The 26,177-nt window shown below is 37.9% G+C and overlaps 2 protein-coding genes across 3 annotated transcripts; one reads left to right on the top strand and one right to left on the bottom strand.

The window, feature by feature from the left end:
- Positions 1 to 1,263: 1,263 nt before the first annotated feature.
- Positions 1,264 to 6,421, top strand: slc35a5 (solute carrier family 35 member A5). 2 transcript variants are annotated; one of them, XM_079821964.1, is made up of 7 exons: positions 1,264 to 1,332; positions 2,015 to 2,195; positions 2,326 to 2,424; positions 2,577 to 2,710; positions 3,274 to 3,341; positions 3,424 to 4,192; positions 5,876 to 6,421. In XM_079821964.1, the coding sequence occupies exons 1-7, from the start codon at positions 1,273 to 1,275 to the stop codon at positions 5,942 to 5,944; spliced, it is 1,380 nt and encodes a 459-aa protein (XP_079678090.1). In that variant the 5' UTR covers positions 1,264 to 1,272; the 3' UTR covers positions 5,945 to 6,421. The 2 variants fall into 2 exon arrangements, with proteins under 2 accessions (XP_079678090.1, XP_079678091.1); XM_079821965.1 differs by having other exon boundaries at positions 1,282 to 1,332; positions 1,988 to 2,195.
- A 193-nt stretch (positions 6,422 to 6,614) lies between these two features.
- ccdc80 (coiled-coil domain containing 80) lies at positions 6,615 to 20,785 on the bottom strand. Its single transcript, XM_079821963.1, has 7 exons — positions 18,625 to 20,785; positions 18,375 to 18,531; positions 15,829 to 15,965; positions 14,856 to 15,007; positions 11,956 to 12,059; positions 10,612 to 10,695; positions 6,615 to 7,309 (listed from the first exon to the last, which is right to left on the bottom strand). Exons 1-7 carry the CDS (start codon positions 20,242 to 20,244, stop codon positions 6,990 to 6,992), a joined length of 2,574 nt encoding a protein of 857 aa, XP_079678089.1. The 5' UTR covers positions 20,245 to 20,785; the 3' UTR covers positions 6,615 to 6,989.
- Between the last annotated feature and the right edge of the window lie 5,392 nt (positions 20,786 to 26,177).

Below are 26,177 nucleotides of genomic sequence, written 5' to 3'. Positions count from 1 at the left end.
ACAGTGAGCTTTATCTACCCAAACAACCCCCCCCCCCCCCCCCCCATGTTGAACACAGACAGATGCACACTTCACTTGCATGTTTAAACACTGTGTTCGAGGGCAGCACACTATCATTATCAAATAACTGAAACTTCTTGTTTTTGTTTAATCCTTATTAGTACTCTGAGGATTTTCTTAACATGTGAAACAATTTTATTTTTGAAAGCAAATGTTCTGTTGACAAGAATGGAAAACATCAAGTTTCCATGAACATATTTGTCAGTGCCAGTTGAATCCCTCCCTTTGGAAACAAAACTTTGTGCTTAATTTGTCCATGCAGGCATATTTACACGTATGCACAAATACTGCAAATTGTCATAATATAACCAACTAACTACTATATGCACAAAATTAAGAGGTTCCACCCTGTGATCATGAACTATCTGAACTAAATGAATGTGGGCTTCAGAAATACCATCGTAACACTTCCGCCCCAGACAGCAATTTCATTATAAGGATTTACTCATAATCCCTTTGATTTCCCTTGAATAGTTTCTTAATACATTGTTTGTTTACAGTGTACAAGTTGCATAAATGTGTGAGTAGTGAATCATGCATCTGAAGATTACTGTCTGGACTTTGTTTAACACTTAGGCTACTATAACTCTATGAGCATCACGTCATATAATAGTAAAGAAAAACAACATTTGTTGTTACAAACCAAACGTAATGTAATTTGGCACATGACTCACACATGAGCACATTTCCCTAAGAAGTGCCTGTTGGGCGAAGACATAGGCTACTTGAAATTTCCTAACAAACTAGGCTTGTTAAATTTTCCAGACCGAAGCTGAGAAACACAGAACAGACAAGTATGGGAAACATGTTAAAATAATAAACAGAGCATTAAACCTTACAACATTAAATACACTTGTAAGTGTAAAGCATTGAACTGTATGAACAGCAGTTAATTCTAGCTAGGTTACTTTCAATCCTAAACTAAAGTATACTAACTAAAATACATTTTGGAAGACATTTCGTCAAACATTTTAACACTTTATTCATCATCCAAACAATAAATAAAACAATGAGTTGCAGATTTTACATTCAGTGAATAAAATCAACCCTAAAATCCCTTTGCTACTTTTTACAGTCTGATTCAAACTCTGACTAAGGGTTAAGGGTTTAACTAGCCACGCCTTCGCCGCTGAAAGGCTAATTAATATTAATAAGCAAAGTCTGTTGCCCTGCGACGTCAAATCAAACGATGACGTTTCTTTTGTGGTGCGCATGCGCAAAGATGCGGAAGCCGTGGTCAGGTTGTTTGTTCGAGTGAGAACATATGGGCAGGTAAATAAAGCACCGAATATGATTCTTTTTAAGCTTTATCGCCATATTCACATTATAATAGACACATTGTTGATATCCTATCATGAAACTGGATGCTGTACTTCTTTTTCATTGGGTTACGAACATCAGAACAAAATTTAATTGCACAATGCTGGGAATGTGATGAACCACACCACTGTAAATCCTATTATTATTTTGCGTTATAATCATGTATTGTTTACATATTATTTAACATTTTACGTTTAAGAATGTCTATTTATATATTTCTAAGATCTTAGATTAGTCATAATCGTCTTTATTCATTTTGTAGTTTGATGTTTATAAACAGTGATGTACTGAAAGATTTGAAACAATGTCATTGCCTTCACATAAGACATAATGTTCATGTTCCTTCCATTCTGAATTATCTGTAAACACTAAACCACAATATTCCATGATATCATCGCTGCATGTTTTGTTGGTTGACTCATCATTTGTGCTTGTGAAAACAATGCCATAGATACAGAAGGCAACAGGTCTTGACAAAGTGGTGTTTGAGAAGTGAAAGGGCTGGAGAGACCAATCTGTTTTATTATTTCATGAAAGCATGTATACTTTTTCATTAGTGGTTCAGTACTGTGAGTGTGGTTATTATGATTGTCTGATGTTTTCACAGTGATCCTGTTCATCCTCCTATGACCAGCCTCAGCTCACATTCTCCATAATGGCCCCGTCCTCTTCCTCCTCCTCTTCTTCGTGCCGCTGCTGCTGTCCCTGCTCGCGGCTGTGCTCAAGATCTTCAGCATACACTTTGGCTCTGGGTCTGGGTTTTGTCACCTTGGGAACCAGTCGTATCCTATTACTAAAATTCTCAGCCAATGAAGGTAAAATATTACATCACCATGGAGCAACTTGATATATGATTCTTTACCATAATACCATCAATAGATAACTTAACTTTTTGCAATTTAGAGAATTTACATATTGTTACAACTATCTTTTTCTTAATTACAGAAAACAAATATGACTTTCTTCCTGCGTCTGTGAATTTAATGGCAGAGGCCATCAAACTATTATTTTGTTTAGTGATGTCAGTTCGGGTGGTCATTCGAGGTGAGTCAGATTCGTTGTCCCAAAATACCATTCTCATACCATACGCATTAACATACTAAGCTATACTGTATATATACAGTCTGTTGAATTGTGATGTATCTTTATTTAAGTATACATGGTATGGGACTAGAACTATTGCTTTTGTTTTCCAGAGGGCCGCTCTTATAAAGATTTGGGATGTTCATCTGGTGCCTCTTTTCTTAGCTACCTGAAATGGTCCGTTCCTGCATTCCTCTACTTCCTTGACAACCTTATAATCTTCTATGTGATGACCTATCTGCAACCTGTACGTTGAATTATTAAAAACGTATAGTGAATGACAATACGTTAGTAGCAAAATAGCTAATTTATTTGCATTTACTGCTTGCCTATATAAATAATAAAAAAATTATTCTTGCATTAGTGTAATTAAATTCACTATTCACACTACCGTTCAATAGTTTGGGGTCAGTGAGTTTTTAAATGGTTTTGCTATAAGTTTATTTGATTATAAATCAGTAATATTGTGAAATATTATTACAATGTAATTTATTCCTGTGAAGACGGCTGCATTTTCAGCATCAGTACTCCAGTCTTCAGTGTCACATGATCCTTTAGAAATCATTCTAATATGCTGATTTGATGCTCAAGTAACATTCACAAAGTGCGTCCTGTAGCTCAAACACTAGAGCGTGGCGCTAGCAACGCCAAGGTCATGGGTTCGATTCCCAGGGAAAGCAAGAACTGACAAAATGTAAAATGTGTAGCTTGAAGACAATGTAAGTCGCTTTGGATAAAAGCGTCTGCCAAATGCATAAATGTAAATGTAAATGTCCCTGCTTAATCATATTTTTTCTCATGTTTTAATAGGCTATGGCGGTAATGTTTTCCAACATTGTTATTTTTACAACAGCCATTCTCTTCCGAGTTGTTCTGAAGTAAGTACTGACATTTCTTATTTATCTGTCATTTATCCTTGAAATATATCTGGTGCTGACTTTCCATCCTTTTGGCTTGCAGGAGGCGCTTGTCTTGGGTGCAGTGGGCTTCTTTGATCATCTTGTTTCTGTCCATTGTGTCGTTGACCACCGGCAGTGGTGACCAGCATGCCATCGCTGTGCATGGCCTCCACCCAGCCCACATTTCCACCCCTTCCAACAGCTGTCTGAAATACGCCCATCCCGAGCTAAAGCCTCAAATCCATAATGAAACATACTGGACACATGAGCTGTGGGACAGTCAGCTCATCCACAAGCTGAACAGCTTTGGCCTAGGTTACATCCTTCTGCTGCTGCAGTGCTTCATCTCTGCGCTGGCCAACATCTACAATGAGAAGATTCTCAAGGAGGGGGAGCAGCTAGTGGAGAGCATCTTCATCCAGAATAGCAAGCTGTATATGTTTGGTTTGATCTTCAACGGTCTCACGCTTCTCCTGCACTCTGACTACCGTGAATTGACGCTGCACTGTGGCCTCCTCTACGGCCACAACATCTTTTCCATCTCTCTGGCCTTCGTCACAGCCGCTCTAGGCCTGTCGGTGGCTTTCATTCTCAAGTTCCGCGATAACATGTTCCACGTTCTGACGGGCCAGATCACCACGGTCATCGTCACTGCGCTTTCTCTCTTCCTATTTGACTTTCGCCCATCGATGGATTTCTTCCTGCAGGCGCCTATAGTACTGCTAGCCATCTTTATCTACCACAGCAGCAAACTGAAGGATCCAGAGTACGCTCTGCAGCAGGAGAGGCTCAGGGTCATCAATGGCGAGGTGTTTGAGAGGTCAAGAGGGGTAAGGGTCAAATATAGATTTGCCTTATTTTAAAAAGGTGGTCACTTTGCAGCTCAGTTAATCATTTGTTTAATTCGACTCATTCGTTTCCACCTTCATTTTTGAAGTACACACTGACATTTTAAACAAGGGGCTCTTTGTAGAGGAGGTCTGGCAAACTATAATCTGATTTAGTGTGGAGGAGTTAGAAACCTGAATTGCCTATAATGAAAAGTAATTTTGGAGGGGCAAAGCCCTACCTTGGATTATTGCATTATTTAGATCAAATATATTATGCAGCAATGGAATTCTATTAGTGGCATGTTGGCCCGTTTTTAAAAGTTTGCTTTAAAGGGATAGTTCACCCAAAAACGAATTTTTTATGTTTATCTGCTTATCCCCAGGGCATCCAAGATGTAGGTGTCTTTGTTTCTTCAGTAGAACACAAATTAAGATTTTTAACTCCAACTGTTGCAGTGTGATAGTCGTATAATGCATGTCAATGGGGATATTTTAGAGTATGAGAGCAATGAGAGTAAAAACACACAGACATACGAATCCATATTAAACCATGCGGCTCGTGGCGACACATTGATGTCTTAAGACATGAAACAATCGGTTTCTGCGAGAAACCGAACAGTATTTATGTCATTTTTTTTACCTCTTATCAGACGAATGTCATCTAGTGTTCTCAGTGCCATAACTTCCGGCAAATAAGGTCAAAATACTAGCGCGATCAAAGATATATATATACGTAGATGCCTCATTCGACCGATCCGTGCAGGCACTAATGAGGTATCTATGTATATATCTATGATCGCGCCGGTATTTTGCAGGTATTTTGACCTTATTCGCCGGAAGTGATGATGGCGCGGGGACGGCTTATGCTGAGCCATAGAAAAAAAATTAAATACATTTTTAAATATGGATATTTTTCTTACACAAACGCATCAATTCGCTTCAGAAGGCCTTTATTAACACCCCGGAGCCGCGTGGAGCACGTTATTTGACGGACAGATGCATTTTTTATGGACTTCAAAAACAGAGCAACTATTACTGCTATTATAATGCTTGGATTAGCCAGAACATTTTTAATATAACTCAGATTTTATTCCTTTGAAAGAAGAATGTCATATACATCTCGGATGACTTGAGGGTGAGTAAATCATGGGCTAATTTTCATTTTTGGGTGAACTATCCCTTTAACTTTTTAATTTGACAGCATTTAAAATAGCACAGAGAGCTAGAAAAATGACTAAAGACCTAGAAGAATTACTAAAAAGCAGCTTTGTTTAACGCAAAAACGTGTCATGTGAATTAGCCCAGCTAGTTTTAACAAACGACAATAGTGAAATAGTGCTGGGCAATCAATTAATCGTGATTATTCGCATCCAAAATAAAATTTTGTGCTTGCATAATATATGCGTGTGTACTGTGTATAATTATTATGTGTATATAAAAATACACACTCCTTCATGTATATATTAAGAAATATTTTATCTTATAACAAATATAAACAAATTCTTAAATATATACATGCATGTGTGTGTATTTCTATATACATATATAAACACAAACTTTTATTGTGGATGCGATTAATCGATTGCCCAGCACTAAAAATTCTCATGTTTTCTATATAACTTCAGTGGTCTAAAAAATAATGTATGTAGTATTTCATGATTGTGTGTCATCTTTTTATTTTAGGATGGAGAAGAGTGGGAGAGGCTGACCAAGGCTAACACAGAGAGCGAATCGGAAGAAGAATCTTTCTAAGTCAGTTTTGAACCCATCTCTCTCTGATTATCGTGTAAATATTCTGGAATCAGCCTGTGTATATGTATATGTATAATGAATGACAAGTGTTTCAATCACATGAAATATATTGTCCTCTCTTACAAATTCCTCAGGAGGTTTTGTGAAAGTATTGCTTTTATATTTATTGGTTGGACTGTTCTTTGTTCTGTCATACAGTAGTTAACTGAAGGTTATAAGGTGACAGTGCAGGTATTAAGGTAAAAGGAACTCCTTTTAGTATACTTCTCTAATGGGAACAATCACATTTCAAAGCATCATGTATAATGTGCCATAATGTGACTGCACATGTCGTATTTAATGAAGTATGAACTAATAAAGTCCATATTTTAATCATATATGCTCAAATATTTGTTAATTTTGTCCTAATCCTGATATTTTGTGGCAACTGCTAACATATCACTGACCAGCAGAGGGAAATAAAGCAAAGTAAAAGTCAAACTCATAGTTGGCGTAGTGCCTAAGTAGAAATGTTTAGGCTGTATCAATACAATGCCTTCATAAAATAAGGGGAAAACATTCAAGCGTCACATAAGCACTTATAATTCCCTGTATTGTACATCAGTTCAGCAAAAAATAGTTTGCACGATGGCCTGCAATGTTTGTAATGTATTATGACAAAAGGCATATCAATATAATATATTTTTATTGAAATTAAAGACAATTTATATGTTTATAAATAAGACAGTGACAGTGCTCTTTAAAAAATAGTGACAACAACAATACATAGTTCAACAAGAAATAAGCAGGTTGTGACCTTTAAAAATGACCACTTCGTATAGTGAAGACATCCAATAAATACAAATGTTTCAGCAGCGTCTTTTATCTACAAAAGATTGTCCATAGATGTGAAATGATATACACCAACGTTAAGGACAGATGTATAGCAGAGAAGATGCATCTTAAAACATGAACAGCTGTATAAGATAATTGTAAAACCAGATAATAAAAAAAGAAAGTTTTCAGTTATCTCTTACCATGACACTGTCTTATGAATGTGTAAACCCTAATATCCATAACCCTGATGATAGCCATCCTGGTAACCCTCATGATAGCCGTGGTGGTAACCGTAGCCACCGTACTCATCTTCTGGGCAGCGCATGCCTAGAGACTGCTGGATGGCCATTTCCTGTCTGCGGAGCTGCATGGAGTCGATCAAGTCGTAGATGATGGCCATGGACCACATAGGAGACGGGTACCAGGACTTGACATTTCCATCTTTTCCCACCAGCAGCATGGAGAAGTATTCAGGGCTGATCTGGAAATAGTTTCTAATGTCCCTTACTAGACTCGCCGATATCCCCTCACGCTCCACTGTTGCACTTCCTGAAACACATAAACGTGATGTGGGTGTCAGAAACAGGTGTGCAGCATGCACATAAACTAAATATGGTGGATATACAGGAAACTTAGTCATTAATAGGATACTGAACTTAGCATTATTTTATAGATATGAGTTTAGTGTAGACTGGGTAAACCCAGCCTGATCTGCCAGCGTTTTGATTTCGCCCTGCAACTCAGTCTGGAAACCTGTACATTCATTTCTACTGCTTCTGTTACACTTTTGCGGGAACCAATCACAGACTGGCTTATCCACCTGGCGCGCTATTGGCGGGTTTAACACGCTGACGGATAGAGAAGCGATGGGTCGTTGCCCGTTGATCACGCCTCTTGTGTCTGATTGGTTGAAGGACTATCCATTTGCATAGAGAGTCATTTAACTATGCTCGTTTATCACGCCTCTTGTGCAGTAGAAAATACAGAGCAGACTCCCCAGACCAATGTTCAATATTAAACTGAGCTTGGTCTGGTGATAGCCAGACAAAGTTTAGTGTGTAATGCAAAACAATTTTATTTTTTTATTTTATAAGGGGTTTTTTTAGCCTAAAAATAAGCCAATGTGCATTCATCATCATTGCAATTTAATGGGTTATACAAAAACTAAAAAAAACAATTTAAGGTAATTTTTCTTCAAGCATTTAAATTTTTCCACTTGACCATCTCAAGCTTAATAGTTCATTACACTACAGTTTAAAGTTTGGGACAGTTAATTTGCTTTTGAAATAAATCTTTTATGCTCACCAAGGAAGCATTTATTTGATACAGTACAAAAAAATTACAGTAAAAATAGTAATATTGTAAAATATTACAATTTCAAACAACTGTTTTCTATTTCAATATATTTAACATTTCTGTGAAGACAGCTGCATTTTCAGCACCCATTACTTCACAGTCTTCAGTGTCACATGATCCTTCAGAAATCCTTCTAATATGCTGATTTTGTGCTCAAGAAACATTTCATTTTATTATCTATGTTGAAGAACAGTTGTGCTACTTAGAAATTTTGTGTTAACCGTTGATACATTTTTTCATATATATAATAAGTATAAGTATAAATAATAAAAATTTTTTTGGGGGGTTGGGGGTTAGAAAATGGTAATACAACATGACAAGAACTTAAACTGTCAGAGCAAATTTATAGAAAGGTATGTACTGAATTACAATCAACCAATCAGATGTCAACTGTTACATTTAAGTACACAATTAGATAATACTAATTTAGGTCAACCAATTACCAAGCAATGCTTAATTTTGTTCAGTTTGTGGTGTAAAAGGTCGCATTAGCAGTTCAAGAAAAAACACTTAAGCAAAACATAGTCAGGTCAAAGTGTCTGAATAATTTTGTTCCCAAATTTTTATCACTTTTACTGGAGTCCACTGTATGAAGAATTTTTGGGTATAATATCACATATAAAGTCACAGTTTACATTTTTTTTGCTATCCTCACTTACATAAACGAATTATAGTGTCCTGCACCCACTAGTAAAAAAATATATCTGGTGTCTGAATAATTTTTGGTTTGACTGTATTATGTGTATGTATATATATATATATATATATATAGTTACTGGGCTGTACGTTCACTTTTTTTGCACATAGCAAATGTTCACCTAATATGATGAAGAGATAATCAGTGTTATTCACTTCACCTGTCAGTGGTCATAATATTATGCCTGATCAGTATGTATATGTATGTATGTATACATATACATACTGTATGTATATGTATGTATGTATATGTATGAATACAGAAAAAAAAATTCTTGGAACAAAACACAAAAATGTATATAAATAATGTGTTGGGGTGGTCCTTCAAAATCAGTGGTGGTTATTAAATGTTACTTTATACTTGAAATGGAAAAAGATCTATTGGTCTTTCCATCCATTTACTCATCCTTTTTCAAAAATAAACACTGACCGTCTCTAAATGAAGAGCTTTTTTTAATATAGTAATACAACAAAAACATTTGACAAAACTTTCAAATAGAAACCAGATTTATTTTTATAAAACCAACATCAGATATTGACATTGCTTTCATCTTACATACTGCCTATGAAGACTTCAGTGTCAGCACTCTAAATACAGCTTACAGGATCACTGTTTGATCTTAATGCATCAGACAGACTGCTGATGCACAGGGGCCTGGGTGCCAATGAAGGCAAAGCTGTCTGTAGTTTCAACAATGGTGGAAAATATGTAAACACCTGAGCCCTCTTTCATTTCTGTCCTGCAAAATATTATTCCTGTGGGAACTGTTTGGTCATTTTTGAGCCTGGCCGGAGCTGGAGAGGCTGACTCATGCAGGGAGGGGCCGGAAACCAGAGCTACTGGCTGACAAAAAAGCAGCCAATGTCAACACAACACCACCGCACTCATCTAATGTGCTGATTAACCCTTAACACACTTACTAAAAGCCTGGCTGCTGTGAGTGCTACAGGTAAGCTTTTCATATTTTCATTCATGTGCAAAATATGCTTTATATAAGTAAAGTGACCACAATAGACCCTTTTCACATTTACGGGTTTCTCAAAGCAGAAGTCATCATAGTTGGGTTAACTATTATAGCTGTGAATGAGAGAATACATAAAAAAAAAAAATTGTGTGGCCATTTGCTCAAATAGCAAAAGAAAACCGCCACAATAGTGGTTTCACAACTTTAAAAAAGAGGGAAAAAATAGAGTGAGATTGATAACGGCAGTCAAAAGACCATCACTCCTGTACCAGAGACGCTGTATTAGAAACACCCTCACAGCAGCAGCAACTTGTTTTTTGTAATTTGATGCAAAAGTAATAAAATAAAAAGTATTAGTGTTATAAATGTACATACAGTATATTTTAAAAAAAATGAAAATACAAAAAACGTTGCAGGATTTACGATATTGTTGACCGTTAAAATGCGCCATCACAGTCTGTGAAAAGGGTCTATATATAAGGATGTTGAGTCAGCTGATATTTTAAACTGCTTTTTAAACCATTGCTACAAATGCTTACATACCCGATAATAGAGCTTCTCGCACCAAAAATTATAGATAACATTTTAGGTGTTTACTGGTAAGTCTCACTACACTCTTAAAAATAAAGGCTCCAAAAGGAGGTAGAAGATCCATTTTGGGTTTGCCAAAGAAACTTTAAGCAAACAGTTCTTAATGTAAAGAACATTTGACTAATCTCAAGAACCTTTTTTTCATCACGGAACAACTGGTGCCAATAAAGAACCTTTATTTTTAAAGAGTGTATAGACGGAAGTGTATCTTTTTTACTAGTGTTTCAGTGACAGTGATCTTACCATTGATGGGGTAAAGCTCTAACACTCCTCCCATGTCTATCATCTCTGTCCCCACCAGCTTCAGTATTGATACATGGCGAAGACCTGCAAATCGACCAACACAAAAGGAATTTTTAGGTTAAAGTGCAACAGACTAAAATCTACACACCCCTCTGAGTCTTCAAATGTTCCCCTGTTGACATTTAGGCTGTTGAAGGGCATGTTTGTGGCTTAAAGATTGCTGTTTATGGAATATGTGGGTGATGTATTAATAAACAGAGCTATTTCTCAAGTCATTCATGTTTGAATTGACTGCCAAATTCAATTGCACTGTGGTAACCGATGTCAGTTTAAATGGAATAGAAAGCCAGTCTTTATTTTTTTTCATGTCAAACATCGTTATTGTTCTAAGATCTTTTTCTGGTCACATTATGCTACATAATAATTATTTTTTACAGAGCTGTGTAAAGTTGTGACGTAAAATAACGTCCATTTCAAGACACTTTCACATTTTCTTCTACCACCTAAATTACACATTATTATTCGAAATTGATACAAATCATATGTCACGTGGAATTGGAAGCAGCTGTTTTTTTTATGTACGTTGCTAACAAGTTGCTAAATTGCTGTTATTTACTATTTTATTTACAACTAGGTACATCTCTTTATGTTGTTTTCCACACTAACTCCATGTGAAAAAGAACATGAGGCTACACCTAACTATTAGCTGTTCCAGGTGTGGTCACTGGCTGTGGTCAACACTTAGACCAACAGGTATGGAACTGGCTAGAAAACAAATACTAATAAATATATATTCTATATACAAGTCAAATCCAGCTAGTCTATGCAAAGCTTTATAATATAAAAAGGAGTCACCCAAGAGCTTGCTGCAATGATGAATAAATGCTTTGCTAATTACATGAGTTATATGCTTGTCAAGATTTCTGGGACAAGATACAAAATGGCACACATTCACTGCTGTTGTGTCAAGCTTATTTTGTGGGAAACATTTCTGACTGTTAAGTATCATCGGGAATACACATTGTTCTTGGGAATAATACCAAGAAAAATTCCAGATCCATAACTCAGTGGAGTTTATAAGAACTGGCTTGGTCTGAACTACAGTAACAACTATATGGTTTCAATTTTCGTGACAAGAGAAAATCAATGTGAGATATTATCTTTATAAATATCTTGAGACATGATAAATAAACGTATGCAAAGAACACCGGGTAACAGACTGAAGTCCCTAAAGAATAACTACCTCTGCAATAATGAAATATGTATTTACGTGCAATGTGGTCTGGTAATTTTATCAAAATTCTCCTTCAGTGACATTCTCCAATCAGTGATTATAATACTTACCCAGGTTGCACGCCTGACTGGTCAATGCATAGAGTTGTTGCTGATAGGCCCATTCCTCATCATTTGGTGCAGATATGACAAACAACCTGCGTCTCCAGCGGAACCTATGCAATCATAGAACAAAATCATTAGACCAATGCAGGGATAGCTCAATTTGACAAATATCATCTTTAATGTCTAAATAATATATATCCAAATGCAAAACCTAATACAAGTTATGTCTGAAAACAATGTTTCCAGCAACTAGGTACTACACAGGCATGTTTAAACAGTATATAGGGCTATACATGGTGATTACACCATGGTATTAACAGATGATAAATGATGTATAACCAAAGTCCCTTCCAAGGAAAGTCTGTTCACTCGGCGGCCATATTTGCGACGCCTCCGGGCAACTATTCTGGGTAGCTATTTCGGGCATCCAAGACTAAATCTATTTGAATGGGGGAATCCTAAAATCTCAAAAACTTCTTGCCAAACTCATAATTAAATTATGACATAAAAAAATTAAACATATTTCAAATCATCAACAAAATCTGATATGAACTGTCCCATAAATGTTGTTTCTTATGCTCAAATAGCGTTAAAAAAAGCTTATTGTTCAGGCTACACCAGCCAATGCGCATGTGCAGTTCTAAGCGAGTCTCAGGCTGAATCTGAAATCGCCCCCCATACCCTTAAATAGGGCACTATTTGAGGAGACGGTCATTTGTAGTGGTGTCCGAAACCATAGTGGACATTATTGAGGGCACTCATTCAATCCCACATTGCACCGCAATAACGAGTGTACAGCTGATGTACACACAATGGCTATCCGAATTTGCTCACTTGTTTTCATTCACTCCTGCAAGTGAACTGTATTAGTGGACTAAAGTAGGGAATAGTGATTGAGGGTTTAGGGGGCGATTTTAGATTCAGCCTCAGATTTCTATGGGAGCCAGAGCTTCTAAAGGCAGCTGCAGTGACGCACTGACTTTACCAATCAGCGAATGGCTCTTTTACTTAGAGGGCGGGTAGTACTCCGCCATAGGCTAATGTGCATTGCAGTTTCTCCCATTCATATGTAATAGGAGTGAATCGTCTTCCTATATCTATAGTCTTTGTGCATAAATATTTAGTTCCATAAAATCCCCTTATATAGCCAGTATATATTTATGTTTCCCCTTGTCCCCCCTGACTGGTTCTTGGTCCCCTCTTTGCCACAAAATTAAAAAAAATCTAGCAGAGATTAACTCTCCTCACTCGAATAGCCATTATTAGTGATATTTTATCACTAATATTTATGATGATTATTATTGATACAACACGAGTCATGCGCATGTGTGTAAATATTTTATTCCATGCAAAATGATGGTAATGATTTGTCAACTTTTTGTGAGAGATTTCCTTTTTAGATTAAATGCAACCATATATTGAACATTTAAGATCTTACCTAACAGATAAATAAGTTAAAGCAAAAATGTTTGAACGGCTTCTAAAAAATAAGAAAAGTTTAGCTGGTTAGCATGATCTGGTTAACTCTTGGTAGATTTTGTAACTACACCATCTGGATGCCTTTTCTCTATTATAACAAAATACATTTTTGTTAAAGGGGTGATGAATTGAGAAATCAACTTTCCCCTGAGCCTTTGATATATAAAAGTTCATCGTGATATAAGAATATCCTGTAAGTTTCAGAGCTGAAAACGTCCTTGTTAGTCAAAGAAAAGCTTTTATTGACACCAGGCCCAGAAAACGAGAGACCTCAGAATATGTCGACCACTGACGTAATAGGATGCAGAAGCGCCGCCTCAAGCCTGCCCACCGACTCGTGGAGCTAAACGGATCTCGCTACTGAGCAGCTCACGTGCATAAGACATTGCGCGTTTGTTCGCTTCATTTCACCGCAGAATCGATTGTAAACAAGATACAGGTCGAGGCTGGATTTGCAGACATATTGGGATTAAAACACAATGCTGTGCCTTCTGTAGTATATTCGATCCGACAGGAACGGTGCAACACACTTATGTGAGTAAAACATGTTTTTTTGATATGTGTTAGTATTGCATTGTTACAGATAGTTTGATATCTATTGATTACATACCTTAGCACGCGGTCACAGGCTGGAGAAGGTGTTATTGGTTCATTCGTGATCAGACTCGGACTTGTAACGCCAGTGCTCGCAAAGGCCACCTCCCGGGGCTATGTGTTTTTCAGACGGGCTACCAAAAAGTATCACTGGCCTGCCGACGGGCTGTAGTGAAATAACATTTCTTTCTTGCGCGCGCGTGTGCGTGTGTACGGGTCACGGTTATTCACCGATCGGGTGGGCCAAAATACAAAAATAACATTCCAATCAATCGCGGGTGGATGAGAGATGAATCATTGTGTTTGTTTGATAAAAGGCATTCCTGTGAGCGTTTCTCCAGACGCTTTCAAAACAATCCCCACATGTACTGAGGGAGCTGACGCTCATTAAATATGCAAATCTTATCCATGGGCGTTTACTTCCAAGTCTTCAGTGCGGCACGCCCATCAAAACTGAGCGTTTTTCAGAGAGCCTCAAAACCAAGGCAGAAAATAGCTTATTACTTATTCATTATGATGTTTTTGAATATAAAAACCACACGAATGTCATAAGTTGACCCCAGACAACAGTATAACAAAAAAAAAGGCAGTTCATGACACCTTTAATATTTTTACAAGTTTTTTTCCTCTTTGTCTGTATAAAGATATAAATAAATAAATTGAATCAAAATTACGTATAAATAAGTGTGTGAATTGCTATGAATTGTCTTCAGCATATAATGACATCAAAGACAGCTTGTGATGGCATAAAAGCACAGATTTAAAAAAAAAATTGAGACCCCCATATGAGCCCAGGCTCCAGCACAACACAATTTCAATGGAAAAAGCTTTACCTGGAAAGGAAGTTCTCCAATGACCTTGGCTTGTCTTCTTTTTTACATGTCACCCCATCACGTTTCTGTTGTTCCATCTCTCTGATGCGCGAGGAAAACGTGTCGATATAGTCAAAAACAGCTTTCATTGCAATTGGCACTTCATAGTATTGCTGGAAATAATACAAAAAGATATAAATCATAAGAGAAATATACAGCCTCAGAGGGTTAGAAACCGAATACCTTTACTAGTAAGGGGATTTTCTCAATAGGTTCTGAGCAGCCAAGAATGCCGAACCTAAAATGATGTGTCAAATTGACAGAACTGTGAAGAATTCTTGACATTTTTCTGCAAACCACAACATGTCCACAATGTCCAATATCACATTTCTTCTGTGAAAGACACCCATTTTATAACTGTGTTTAAATTGTATTATTTAATTTAATTATTATACTTTGGTATTATTCTTTTTTAATATAATTTATATTTATTATTACATTAATATTAATATTTATATATTCTTATTTTATTATGTAAACGTATACATTTAGTGCAAATGCTACACTATTTTATTCGTTTTATATTGATCATTACATCAAATCCAGCTCATGAAGGCACTGAATTAAATTACATTGGATGTTAAAACGTTCTCAAAACAAAGAGTAAAACTCATTTACACGGACTGTGGCGATCCGTGTTTATTTGTTTAACAGTGTATGTATTAACATAGTCAGTTATGTCAACATTCAGCTCTCACAATTCAATCTAAACTCTACATGCCCAGAATTAAATCGGTATTGGCGGGTGTCTCTAAGGATTTTCAATAAATTTTACTTTCTATCCACCTCCAGACTGCACAGTGGCTTCTTTGTTTATTCCAGCTGTCTGCAAACAGAACTCAGCCTTGCACTGGCAAACCTTGTTATGTAGCATGGAAGAAGAGAGCTTTAAAGCTGTGAAAATGTACTGTGTGCCAAGTTACGTGTCTTTTACCTTCGCTTTCATGTCCAGATCTGTGAGGACCATGTAGAAATCGCTGTAGGTCATTCCGTACTCTTTCCTCAGCTCCGTGATGAGATCCTGGTTCTCCAAATCCTCCTGTCTCAGACCTTTCATGGGCTTGTCATTCTCTGCAAAGACGCCACACAAAATCCCACAGACTGATCAACCAACCAGAGAGATGAATACAGTAGATTACAGATGGCTCCACAGTCTGCTAGTTTTGTTATGACTGCAGTTCAAAGAGACATGCGTGTCTTTCATAACATACAGTACGTAGGGCGACCCATCCGATGGGGTCAACGCCGGTAGAACTCGGGACGCTCTGCTATATGAGTAGCCCGATGCTGTTCTGCTGTTTGTCTAAATGGAAAATCACCAGACATGCAGTCTTTTAATGAAGTGCTGCAGGGCCTTATAGATGGCAGGTCTGTGAGTTTATTCTGGGAACATGGCTTCCTTTGCTCTAAAAGAGACAGATAAAAACAGAGCAACTCATGTGAAAGACCCTCTTTAGTCTGTGGAAACTGCGGGTACGTGAAACAGTGCGGGAGGATGCGGCCAACCCAAAGTATTTGTTTTCCTTTCCACAAAATCTAAAGAATTTCTCACTCTGATTTCTAGAGGACAACAAAACAGATGGTTTAAGGCACTACACTAACCTCAGCATGGGAGGTGAACTACAATAAAAAAAATGTATCAAAGCGGAAGCCAAATGCTATTTCTTCCTTTAAACATATGGTTATTCATTAAATAATAAGGAGGCTTTAGGCATATGTCTACTCACTGACAAGATAAACAACAACTAGTATCTTAACATAAAATATGAATAACTAGCGTTACATCATAGGCATTACAAACGGAAAATGAAAGATTAGGTTTAGCCTCAGCAGCACTCCTAATTATATATGCCTACCATAGCCACAGCACAGGACCTTTAATTGTGGTTCAGGAACCGCTGATCATACAGTCAGTCATGTTTCCTTTCTAGTACCTCTGATGCTGCACTGGAACCAGTCACAGTGAGCTGGAAGGCTATAAATGCTCAGAACGTGCCAGACTGATATATGCCTTCAGAGAGAGCCTTGTGTTCACTTAGATGCCTTTAAGAGATGTTTATGAGCATCTACTTTGCTTCCATTTGTCCATCCTGTGGCAGCGAAAGTGACCCCTCACACACAACCATGTGACGCAGACCAGACTGATGAGTATATGGAACAAAAGTCAAAGCAGTGACTCATTCAGAGGCAGTCCAGATGATGATGATATCATTATTAAACCCTTTCACAGCATTTTGTCTTAATGCTTGTAGAATCTAATTGTGTGACGTCCAGAGAATTATCAAAAAACAGTGACAACCAGGGTTGCGCAAAATTTTGGATTGAAGAATTGGCTTGTTTTCAATCGATGAGCTGGATTTTGAATTGGCTCTGAACCGAAGGAAGTTGAATTGGAATTGTACAGGAGAAAGAAGATCTATCTATAAACCTTCAAACCTTTTACACCATTTTTAAAACGAGGCTTTTTTAAAGATTGAATAAATTTCAATTAATTTCTAATCTACTTATATTCAAATTGGAATTCTGCATATTTAATCGGCATTTAAATAGCATTTTCAATTCAATTCTGAATGGCGCACAACCCTGAACAACAAGTAGCAGTTAAATTTAAGTCATAGGCTTCCCTGCTTTTGGAGCAGTACATCAAAAATGTACAATGAAGAAATTGTATTGAGTAACGTATGCTTTATCTACACTCACCCTACAAAACTGGCTTGTCTGCCAAGAAATGACTGCTGTTACTGAGCTAAAACTCTCCAGTCAGAATATCATCTACAAAGGAAACAGACATTTTCCCATGTCTTGGATAATGAACTAGAGAATAACGTGCCATGGCAGACTCTGCTCCCACTCTTCCATCTGATTCATCTAGCAGCATTCCGTGACACTTGAACAAGCACCATTCACTCCATTCCCAGACCAAACTCCAAGTTCCTTTGCTGTGAGGTTTTGTGTCATATGAGGTCATAATCTGGAAAAGTGCTTCCCTAACTTACAAGTGAGTGCCAACTGTTGGATAAAAAGCACTTTTTGTTTGCCATACATTGTTTTGCCATATTAAAAGATCTTAATCTCCACCAGAAGAAAATGGCTTGTGTTTATTATATCCATCGTTGGCCTAATCATTCATAGCTCCATGTCACAACTAGTAAAGCTCTCAAAAGAACAGGAAACAGTTGCTCTTTTTATGAAAGTTGCAAGATTTTATGATGGGTGGCCTGAGTTCAGTTTGGCTCAGTGGGAATGGATGGAATGCTTTGACCGGAACTTCCATAACCTGTGTTTAAATGTCCATAAGTCAACGCATGACATGGATTCTCAGCAGGGGTTTAGGAATGAGGAAAGTAAAACAATAGAAAAAGATAACAGGAAAACTGCATACAGCAATGAAAACATTCTCATTTAGTTATGTTAACTGAAATAATGGTTGGTGGTTTGAATAATATGTAATCAATAATAATAATAAAAAAAGTGGCTTACCAAGTTGGTAATGATCTATCTTCATGGTGCTGTTTGTAAGTGTGCCAAAGATGGTGATGATGGAGACCTTCCTGACTGCCATCTCACACACGTGTTCCAAGTATTCATCCCTCTGCTGAACATACATGGTGTTCTCCTCTGTTGGAGAGGTGATCAACTGAAGTAAAGAGTTTAAAACAGAAGAAGAGTAAATAATAGTATAATAAAGAAACCCACATTTCTAAATCAGACTACCTACAAAGATACTCACAATTAGTCTCCTTCTGCTTTCAAAATAGTCCAAAAAGGTTGCCAGAGTTCCTTTAGGCGGTGGCGGTGGTCTCTTTGTTGTTTTCTGATTCTCTTCTTTCTCATGGGTCTTTATAACTTTCTTTCCATTTTTCTTACCGCCCTTTCCATCCTTTCCCCTCCTCTCCGCCTTGTCTTTCTTGGACAACTTGTCGGTCTTGTCCTTTTTCTTCTTTTTATCTGTCTTGCCCTTGGCTTTCTTGACGGGCACAATCTCTTCCTCCTTTTCTTCAGGATAGCCGTCGGTGGGCTGGCCTACATCATATTTCTCCTCGTAACCATTGCTAATTTCCTTATCACCATTATTTTTCTTCGTAGGCTTAACTTTAGGTGGTTTGTGTTGTGTAGGTATTATTTTGGTATGTCTGTGGTTGTATTCTTTTTTATCAGTGCGATTGTCCCTGTATTTTGCTGTGTAAGCCTTGGTGTGGACAGGAAGTGTCGTGGGTGAGGTTGTCTGATATCTGTCCCTTCGGTTGTAATAATAAGGCTCGGCCGTGGTCTTGTGAGCTGGGATCCATTGTGGGGTAGTAGGAGGTCTGGTCGTCCTCGGAGTGGTGGTGGCCCGCGTTGTGGTCGGCCGTGTTGTTGTCATTGTTGTGGTAGATCGAGTTGTAGTTGGGGGACGTGTGGTGGTAGTTGGTTTGGTAGTGGTGGTAGTGGTTGTTGGAGTTGGAGTAGTTGTTGTAGTTGTTCTTGGGATGGGTTTTCTCCTCTCTGTTGGTGGGTCAACTTGGGAGTCAGTGCTGGGGCCACCCTCAACCACCTGACCCTCCACCCCAGCCCCCTTACACTTCTGTACAAAGCCTTTCTGCCTGACTTTCTCCATTTTGCGCATAGGCGACTGGTCGATAACTTCATACATTGCTTCCAGCCTGACAGGGTATGGGTAGCGCTCCTCTACCTGAAGCGTCTTCTTAAGAAGGACCATCCCAAACTTTCCTTTCTCTAATTTAAGAACGTTCATTAGCCTGGGAATAAGAGTGGTATCCAACGGCTCTTCCATCACTTTGCCTTCATTAGTAATGCGTCTGATTTTCCCACCCAATTCCCCTTCCTGGTGAAACATGACAATCTGATGCACGTGCCGCTCGGCAAGCTCACAGTAAACCTCTGGTTTGAGAAGACTCATCATCAATCTGTAGTAACCATCCGAGTCGTGAGGTGCGGAAATAACCAGTAGGCGATTTTTCCCCGCAAATGACGCCAATAAGTTTGGTGAACCGGCACTGCTTGGCATGCGGGATACTCTGGCCCTGGCTCCAGGTGTTCCATCATCTTGCTGGATTGTATTCATAGTCCCACCCTTTCCTGGTCTCCTTTGTGCCAAGATCCTTCTGGATTGGACGCTCCTGGTAATGTTTATACCTTCATCTCCCTGCATCTGCTGGCGTCTATCATTGATCCATGAAGGAGAACGTGTTTTGATGATCTGCCCCAGTCGTGATTTGTATTGTCTTGCTCGTCTTATGGACAGCAGTCTGAGTTTCGCTTGTTTATCGGTCGGGCTGCTCTCTGACACGTAAACAGCCCATGTCAACAGACACAAAACACCGAAACCAAGCATGTACCTTCCCCTCATGTTTGAAAACTTCAGTAACACTTAAGACAGTAGCGTCATAAGATCCGATTTATAAAAATAACAAAAAGTGTTTATAATTCTGAAGCTGAGTGCAAAACAGTGCAAGGGTTAGTTAAAACCATCTTTAGACACTTAACAAACAAATTAAAATAATTTTCTTTAATAAAGACAAAAGTTAGGTCGACCTTTGTTTACCTGTAAGTGCGTTTAGGAAACATTTGAACATTCAGCGCGCGATATGGCTGATTCAAAGCAAAGGGGCATGTAATGCTGCCCAGCGCCAGATTTTCTCATCTCAGCGTTCCTAAATTGAAATGCATATAATCCTTTATCCTACTGAAAATAGTTTCCATGAAGTCAAACTCCGGTCCTTTGTCAGTCTTAAGAAGTTTAACACGCGCCACTTCAAAACAACGCACGTCGCGAAAAATAAGAAAAGGTCAGAAATACTTCCAAAAGTATGGAAAACTCTCCGTACGGCTCCTTATCACTGGAAGCTTTCCCAGACATGTCAAAAAGTAACAGCACAGCAGCCTCCGTATCCTCTGACGAGCGCACGGGACCAACCCATATGCAGCTGAGGGGTGCCAGTGCGCATAGATTTACTCCTGCAAGCAGAATGAACCTTAAAACAGGCTTTCAAACCCTAAATATGATGATCTCTTTGTGATGAACATTTCTTTAAAAAATAAAGGCAGCTATATGTATATGGGCCCATTTATACATTGTGAGAAATATAGCAAATGTGATATAAATATTACAGGCAACATGTTGTTTCCAAAACTAAACAAATTAGACTTAGCCTATATATCACTGCTCTAAAGCCAAATTGAGCAAGTTCTTAAAGTATTATCTGGTAAACAGTTTGTATTAAACGTTGCCTGTATATATTTTAAACCTGAAGAAAACATTTTCAATAAATATTAAAAATATGAAGAAGGAAAAAAAAAAGTGTCCAATGAGCAAACTAAAGGTGACAATGACGAGAAGATGCAAATGTATATATATATACATTGTTGAATCTAAAATGTTCATCATTGTTAGTTTTCAAGGTCGTTTTTTATGGATTGATACATTGAATAGATATTCAACGACTGGCAACCCATAGAAAATATCATGAAAAGCAGTAACTCTGGTAATCTATAATGGGGTCATATTTCATTCAGAGAAAAGAAAATAGCTTTACAGAATTGGGATCACATATTTCAGAACATATTGTAGACTGGAACCTGTTCAGATTAAAGCAGCACATTTTTGTCATCATAACAAAAACATTTTTGGTCAGTAGGCCTATAACAGTCACATAACTTTTTAATTAGTCTTAATTAACATACAACTTAATGTTTTCTTAAGTATCAAACTGTAGGCTAACAGGTCAAAATACTACAACAATTTCGACAATGTAGTGTAATATGAAATTAAAATAACGTGGCATGCATACTCAGCACATGCTTGGCTCTGTGCCTTAAAACAGCCCTTGACATACCAGGCCTAATGATTTAACTGGATAACAGCTGCTGAGCAGAATCCAGGGGGTATATCATGGTGGTCTATCTCACCCTATACAAGACAGTGTATGATGTCATCAAATTTATACCTGCTACATATACCAGTAAACCCACAGATTCTTCTCAGCAGTTGTTACATTATGTCTCTGAGCTCTATACACAGATTTCTAAAATATTGCAAAGGTGAAACAATTATTATTATTGTTATTATTATTATTTTATGATAGGGCAAGGTCCCATACATCATCTAGTAGTAGGTCTATACTGCACACATCTGAATGCATGGAATGATCATTAAGCTTGTTCCACATCTGGCTTTTTTTGACTGCAATGTTCTACTGCTTATAAGCAGTGTCTTTCTTACCTGTTACTTTTGGGTTTGCTCTCTTAACAGATGCCCCAATGTGAGCACATGCTCAAGGCTTTTCTACAATCCTCTATTACCCTTCATGCTCACTTCCTGACACATGTGGCTCTTAATACAGTGCATCAGTCTGTAATAAAAAAACATTTGTGTAAAGAGCTAAGATCATCACATCATATAAACAAAACCCCTTCAATAATGAGAATCTCAGAAATGTGCAATTAAACTTATAACACTTTGGATCTGTGAGCCAATTATGGACGTATTACTAATTACTAGGCCCAGATGAAATCTGCTGACTTTTCACACATTTTCTTAGCTAATTTGATCTGTGGATTTGTGGGGAATGGCAGAATGCTAATAATAATATGGCATAATATTTAATAACGAACATGCAAGGGGTGGAGGATGTGTACAACTTAATTTGTAAATGATGACCGTTTGAAATGGGTTTTTTTTTTGTGGAACATTTTGAGGAGTTCTGTGGACACAGATTCTGTGTGGGCTTTCTAGCATTCATCTAGACAGAGCTGGGGCATAAATTAAAATATAATAAAATAGACTTTTTCTTCAAAACGTGGGGAAACATGATGTAACTGAAAATTGCCGTAATGGTGTCCACCCTACAGTTCCCTGTTATTAGGTTTTAGAAGAGGGTAGATGAAGCTAAGTTAAAAACAGCATGGATAAAAGCCATTAAATGAACCCTCTGATGCATGGCACTCACTACAGTGTGCAGATCTTTTTTTAAATAATTGTTATGATAACATATTCTAATCTAATATTTTATTGTATTATTAAGAACTTTGTCACCAGTGAAATTGCTTTAATGATATAAATGATTGATTAACAAGCTCAGAATACCTGAATACATACTGAAATAATGGTTTAATTCAGCCGTACAGCCTATATTTGAACCAGAAACTGATTCAGAAGAAGTGGAAGAGTGAAGCCAAATACAGGCTTGTCTACAAGTCGATGTATGAGACTGGTAATGCGTTTTAAGTATCGCTCGTTGGACAATTAACAGTAATTAATATGATTAGCCTTTTGCTTGACTACATTATCAAACAGCTAATAATGTGTTGCTAATGTTACATCAACCATGTTCCCGTTGACCATCTTAGAGTCAGCTACCTTCTAAAAATCAGCATCTTTAGAAATGCTTTGAACAACTCAGAACGTCAGTGGAGAAAGGCATATAGTTCACCATAACATCGTAATATACATCATATACATAATTTACCTGCTATACAGTATTGCTAAATGTACCAGATTTTTCATATCAACAGTATAACCTGGCTTCTCTTGAGACTCCCCTGCTTCGCAGGCTTGCAGCATATTAAATGATATGCTAAAGCCCACCCGCACATTGACGTGATTGGTTACAAGGTAGTTTGTGACGTAAGAAACACCAGCGATTTCAAACCATGTTTTTGAGAATGTCTTCACGGCAGAAAATACTCAGAAATGGTGCTGACTAATACATTTGCACATGGTTTGTATTGAAGCATATTAAAAACACCACATAGACATATAAACAACATTAAAAACTTGATTTTCACCACAGGGGGTCTTTAAGAAGTTAAACATTTCCCTTTTTATTTTTGGACAACACTTCCTACATACATAACTCAGTATAGTTCAACACACCAACTGTTCAGAAACATATTAGACAATGTTAATATCACTGAGAGAGGAAGATATACACTATATTGTCAAGAGTATTGGGACACCCCTCCAAATCATTGAATTCAGGTGTTCCAATTACTTACGTGGCCAAAGGTGTACTCAGCCACAAAGTCGTAGGCCACGTAAAATCACAGAGCGGGGTCAGTGCATGCTGAGGCGCACAGTGCGCAGAAGTCAATAGCTACAGACCTCCAAACTTTGTGTGGCCTTCAGATTAGTTCAAGAACAGTGCACAGAGAGCTTCATGGAATGGGTTTCCATGGCCGAGCAGCTGCATCCAAGCCTTACATCACCAAGTGCAATGCAAAGTGTCGGATACAGTGGTGTAAAGCACACCTCCACTGGACTCTAGAGCAGTGGAGACATGTTCTCTGAAGTGGCGAATCACGCTTCTTTGTCTGACAATCCGATAAATGAGTCTGGGTGGTTGCCAGGAGAACGGTACTTGCCTGACTTCATTGGGCCAAGTGTTAAGTTTGGTGGAGGGGGGATTATGGTGTGGGGTTGTTTTTCAGGGGTTGGGTGTGGCCTCTTGGTTCCAGTGAAAGGAACTCTTAATGCTTCGGCATACCAAGACATTTGGAAAAATTCATGCACCCAACTTTGTGGGAACAGTTTGGGGATGGCCCCTTCCTGTTCCAACATGACTGCATACCAGTGCACAAAGCAAGATCCATAAAGACATAGATGAGCGAGTTTGGTGTGGAGGAACTTGATTGGCCTGCACAGAGTCCTGACCTCAACCCGACAGAACACCTTTGGGATGAATTAGAGCAGAAACTGCGAGCCAGGCCTCGTCCAACATCAGTGCCTGACCTCACAAATGCGCCTCTAGAAGAATGGTCAAAAATTCCCATAAACACACCCCTAAACCTGCAATATAGTGTATGTGCTCGGTATATATGATCTTATGTTGCCCCGCTTACAAATTTATGAATGAACCGCTCGTTTTAAAATTTTACCGGTCTACTGACATTTGTTATGACATCCGCTTCAAACATTACAATGCTCATGATAACTTCCGTTAACTCTACAATATGTAAATCCACTTCATCAGTTAATGACGCTTCGACAGCGATGCCATATAGAAGCTAGAAGTTCAAACACAAAATTCTAAAGATGGTTGCACGCTTGTTTCTCTGGCATATAAGGTCTATTTATACAAACAATAAAAAGTTTATATATGGACACAGACCTCTACAGAATACCTAATTCCTTTTGCTCAAACCTCACCCATGAACTCACAGTCCTCTTTAAATCTAATACACAGCTGCTCTTGTTTCTGAATGTAAAGTCTTCATTGTAAACTTAGAGGGGAAAGGTAGGCTAATATATGTAATTAAATTTTATTTTAAGGACTGAGTCATATTTCACTCTAAATAATGTTTGGAGCATTTTATACACAAAAACACTGTAAGGACCTCACTGAATCAGTAGCTTTATTTTTATGGAACTGTTTGCTAGTAAAAGGCTTGATAATATGATTGACCCTACTGCCAAGTAAAGAGCAAAAGCTACTGGTGAATGAGTCATGAAACAGCCCAGTGTGTTGGCACATGTTGATTAGATGAGAACGGCATTAAAACTGGCCATTTAGTTTGTTTGTATGAAAATAAATGGCCAGATCAAATGTGCCATTAAAGGGGCTATATGCAACTTTTCCCCCAAAATAAACGTAACAATAGCCTTTTTATTTTACCATTTATGACTCAAACATCTCCTGATGAGCATACTGACACCTTGTCCGCTCACAGCGGGTGCACCTATAAGCCTGTATCCTATTTTTCCTATTTTCTGGCGGGTCGTTTTTTTCCCACGCTGTCTGCGGATGACATCACCACCGCTGTGAGAGCGAGCAGAAAATAAGAGCAATATAGGAAAAAAAATAAGAGTTTTTTGGCCACAGGTGTCAGTCGCGAGTTTAAATTTCAGAAAAACGCATATAACCCCTTTAAAGGCACAATATGTAAAAAAAAAATTATTAAAAAATCCAAAAACCACTAGAACAATGTTATACTGTATATTTTGTTGACTTGTGTACTTACATTACCCCAAATGATTCCAAGAATGTTTAAATCCAGAGAAATAAGCAATTTTAACCAGGACACCAACCGTGTCTGTGCGTCGTGTGTGTTTTATTAGACATGTGAGCAACTTGGATACATTAATCTACAGAAAACGAATCATTGAATCATTGTTATCCACAAGTTTCCTACGCCCCATGAAGCCTTACGTCAAAAGCGGGAGTATCTTTTGCGGTTCAAAGTAAACAAGCGGGATTTTATGCATTTCCATCGTAGTTTATGCACACGTTTTCGTATCGGATAGAAAATGTATCTGACTCAAACGAGGGCATACGTTTTTTATGC

Source organism: Gobio gobio (genome assembly GCF_949357685.1).
Source record: "Gobio gobio genome assembly, chromosome: 7".
Classification (NCBI taxonomy): domain Eukaryota; kingdom Metazoa; phylum Chordata; class Actinopteri; order Cypriniformes; family Gobionidae; genus Gobio; species Gobio gobio.
The sequence above is the reverse complement of the archived record's forward strand: the minus strand, read 5'-3'. Positions and strand labels throughout refer to the sequence as shown.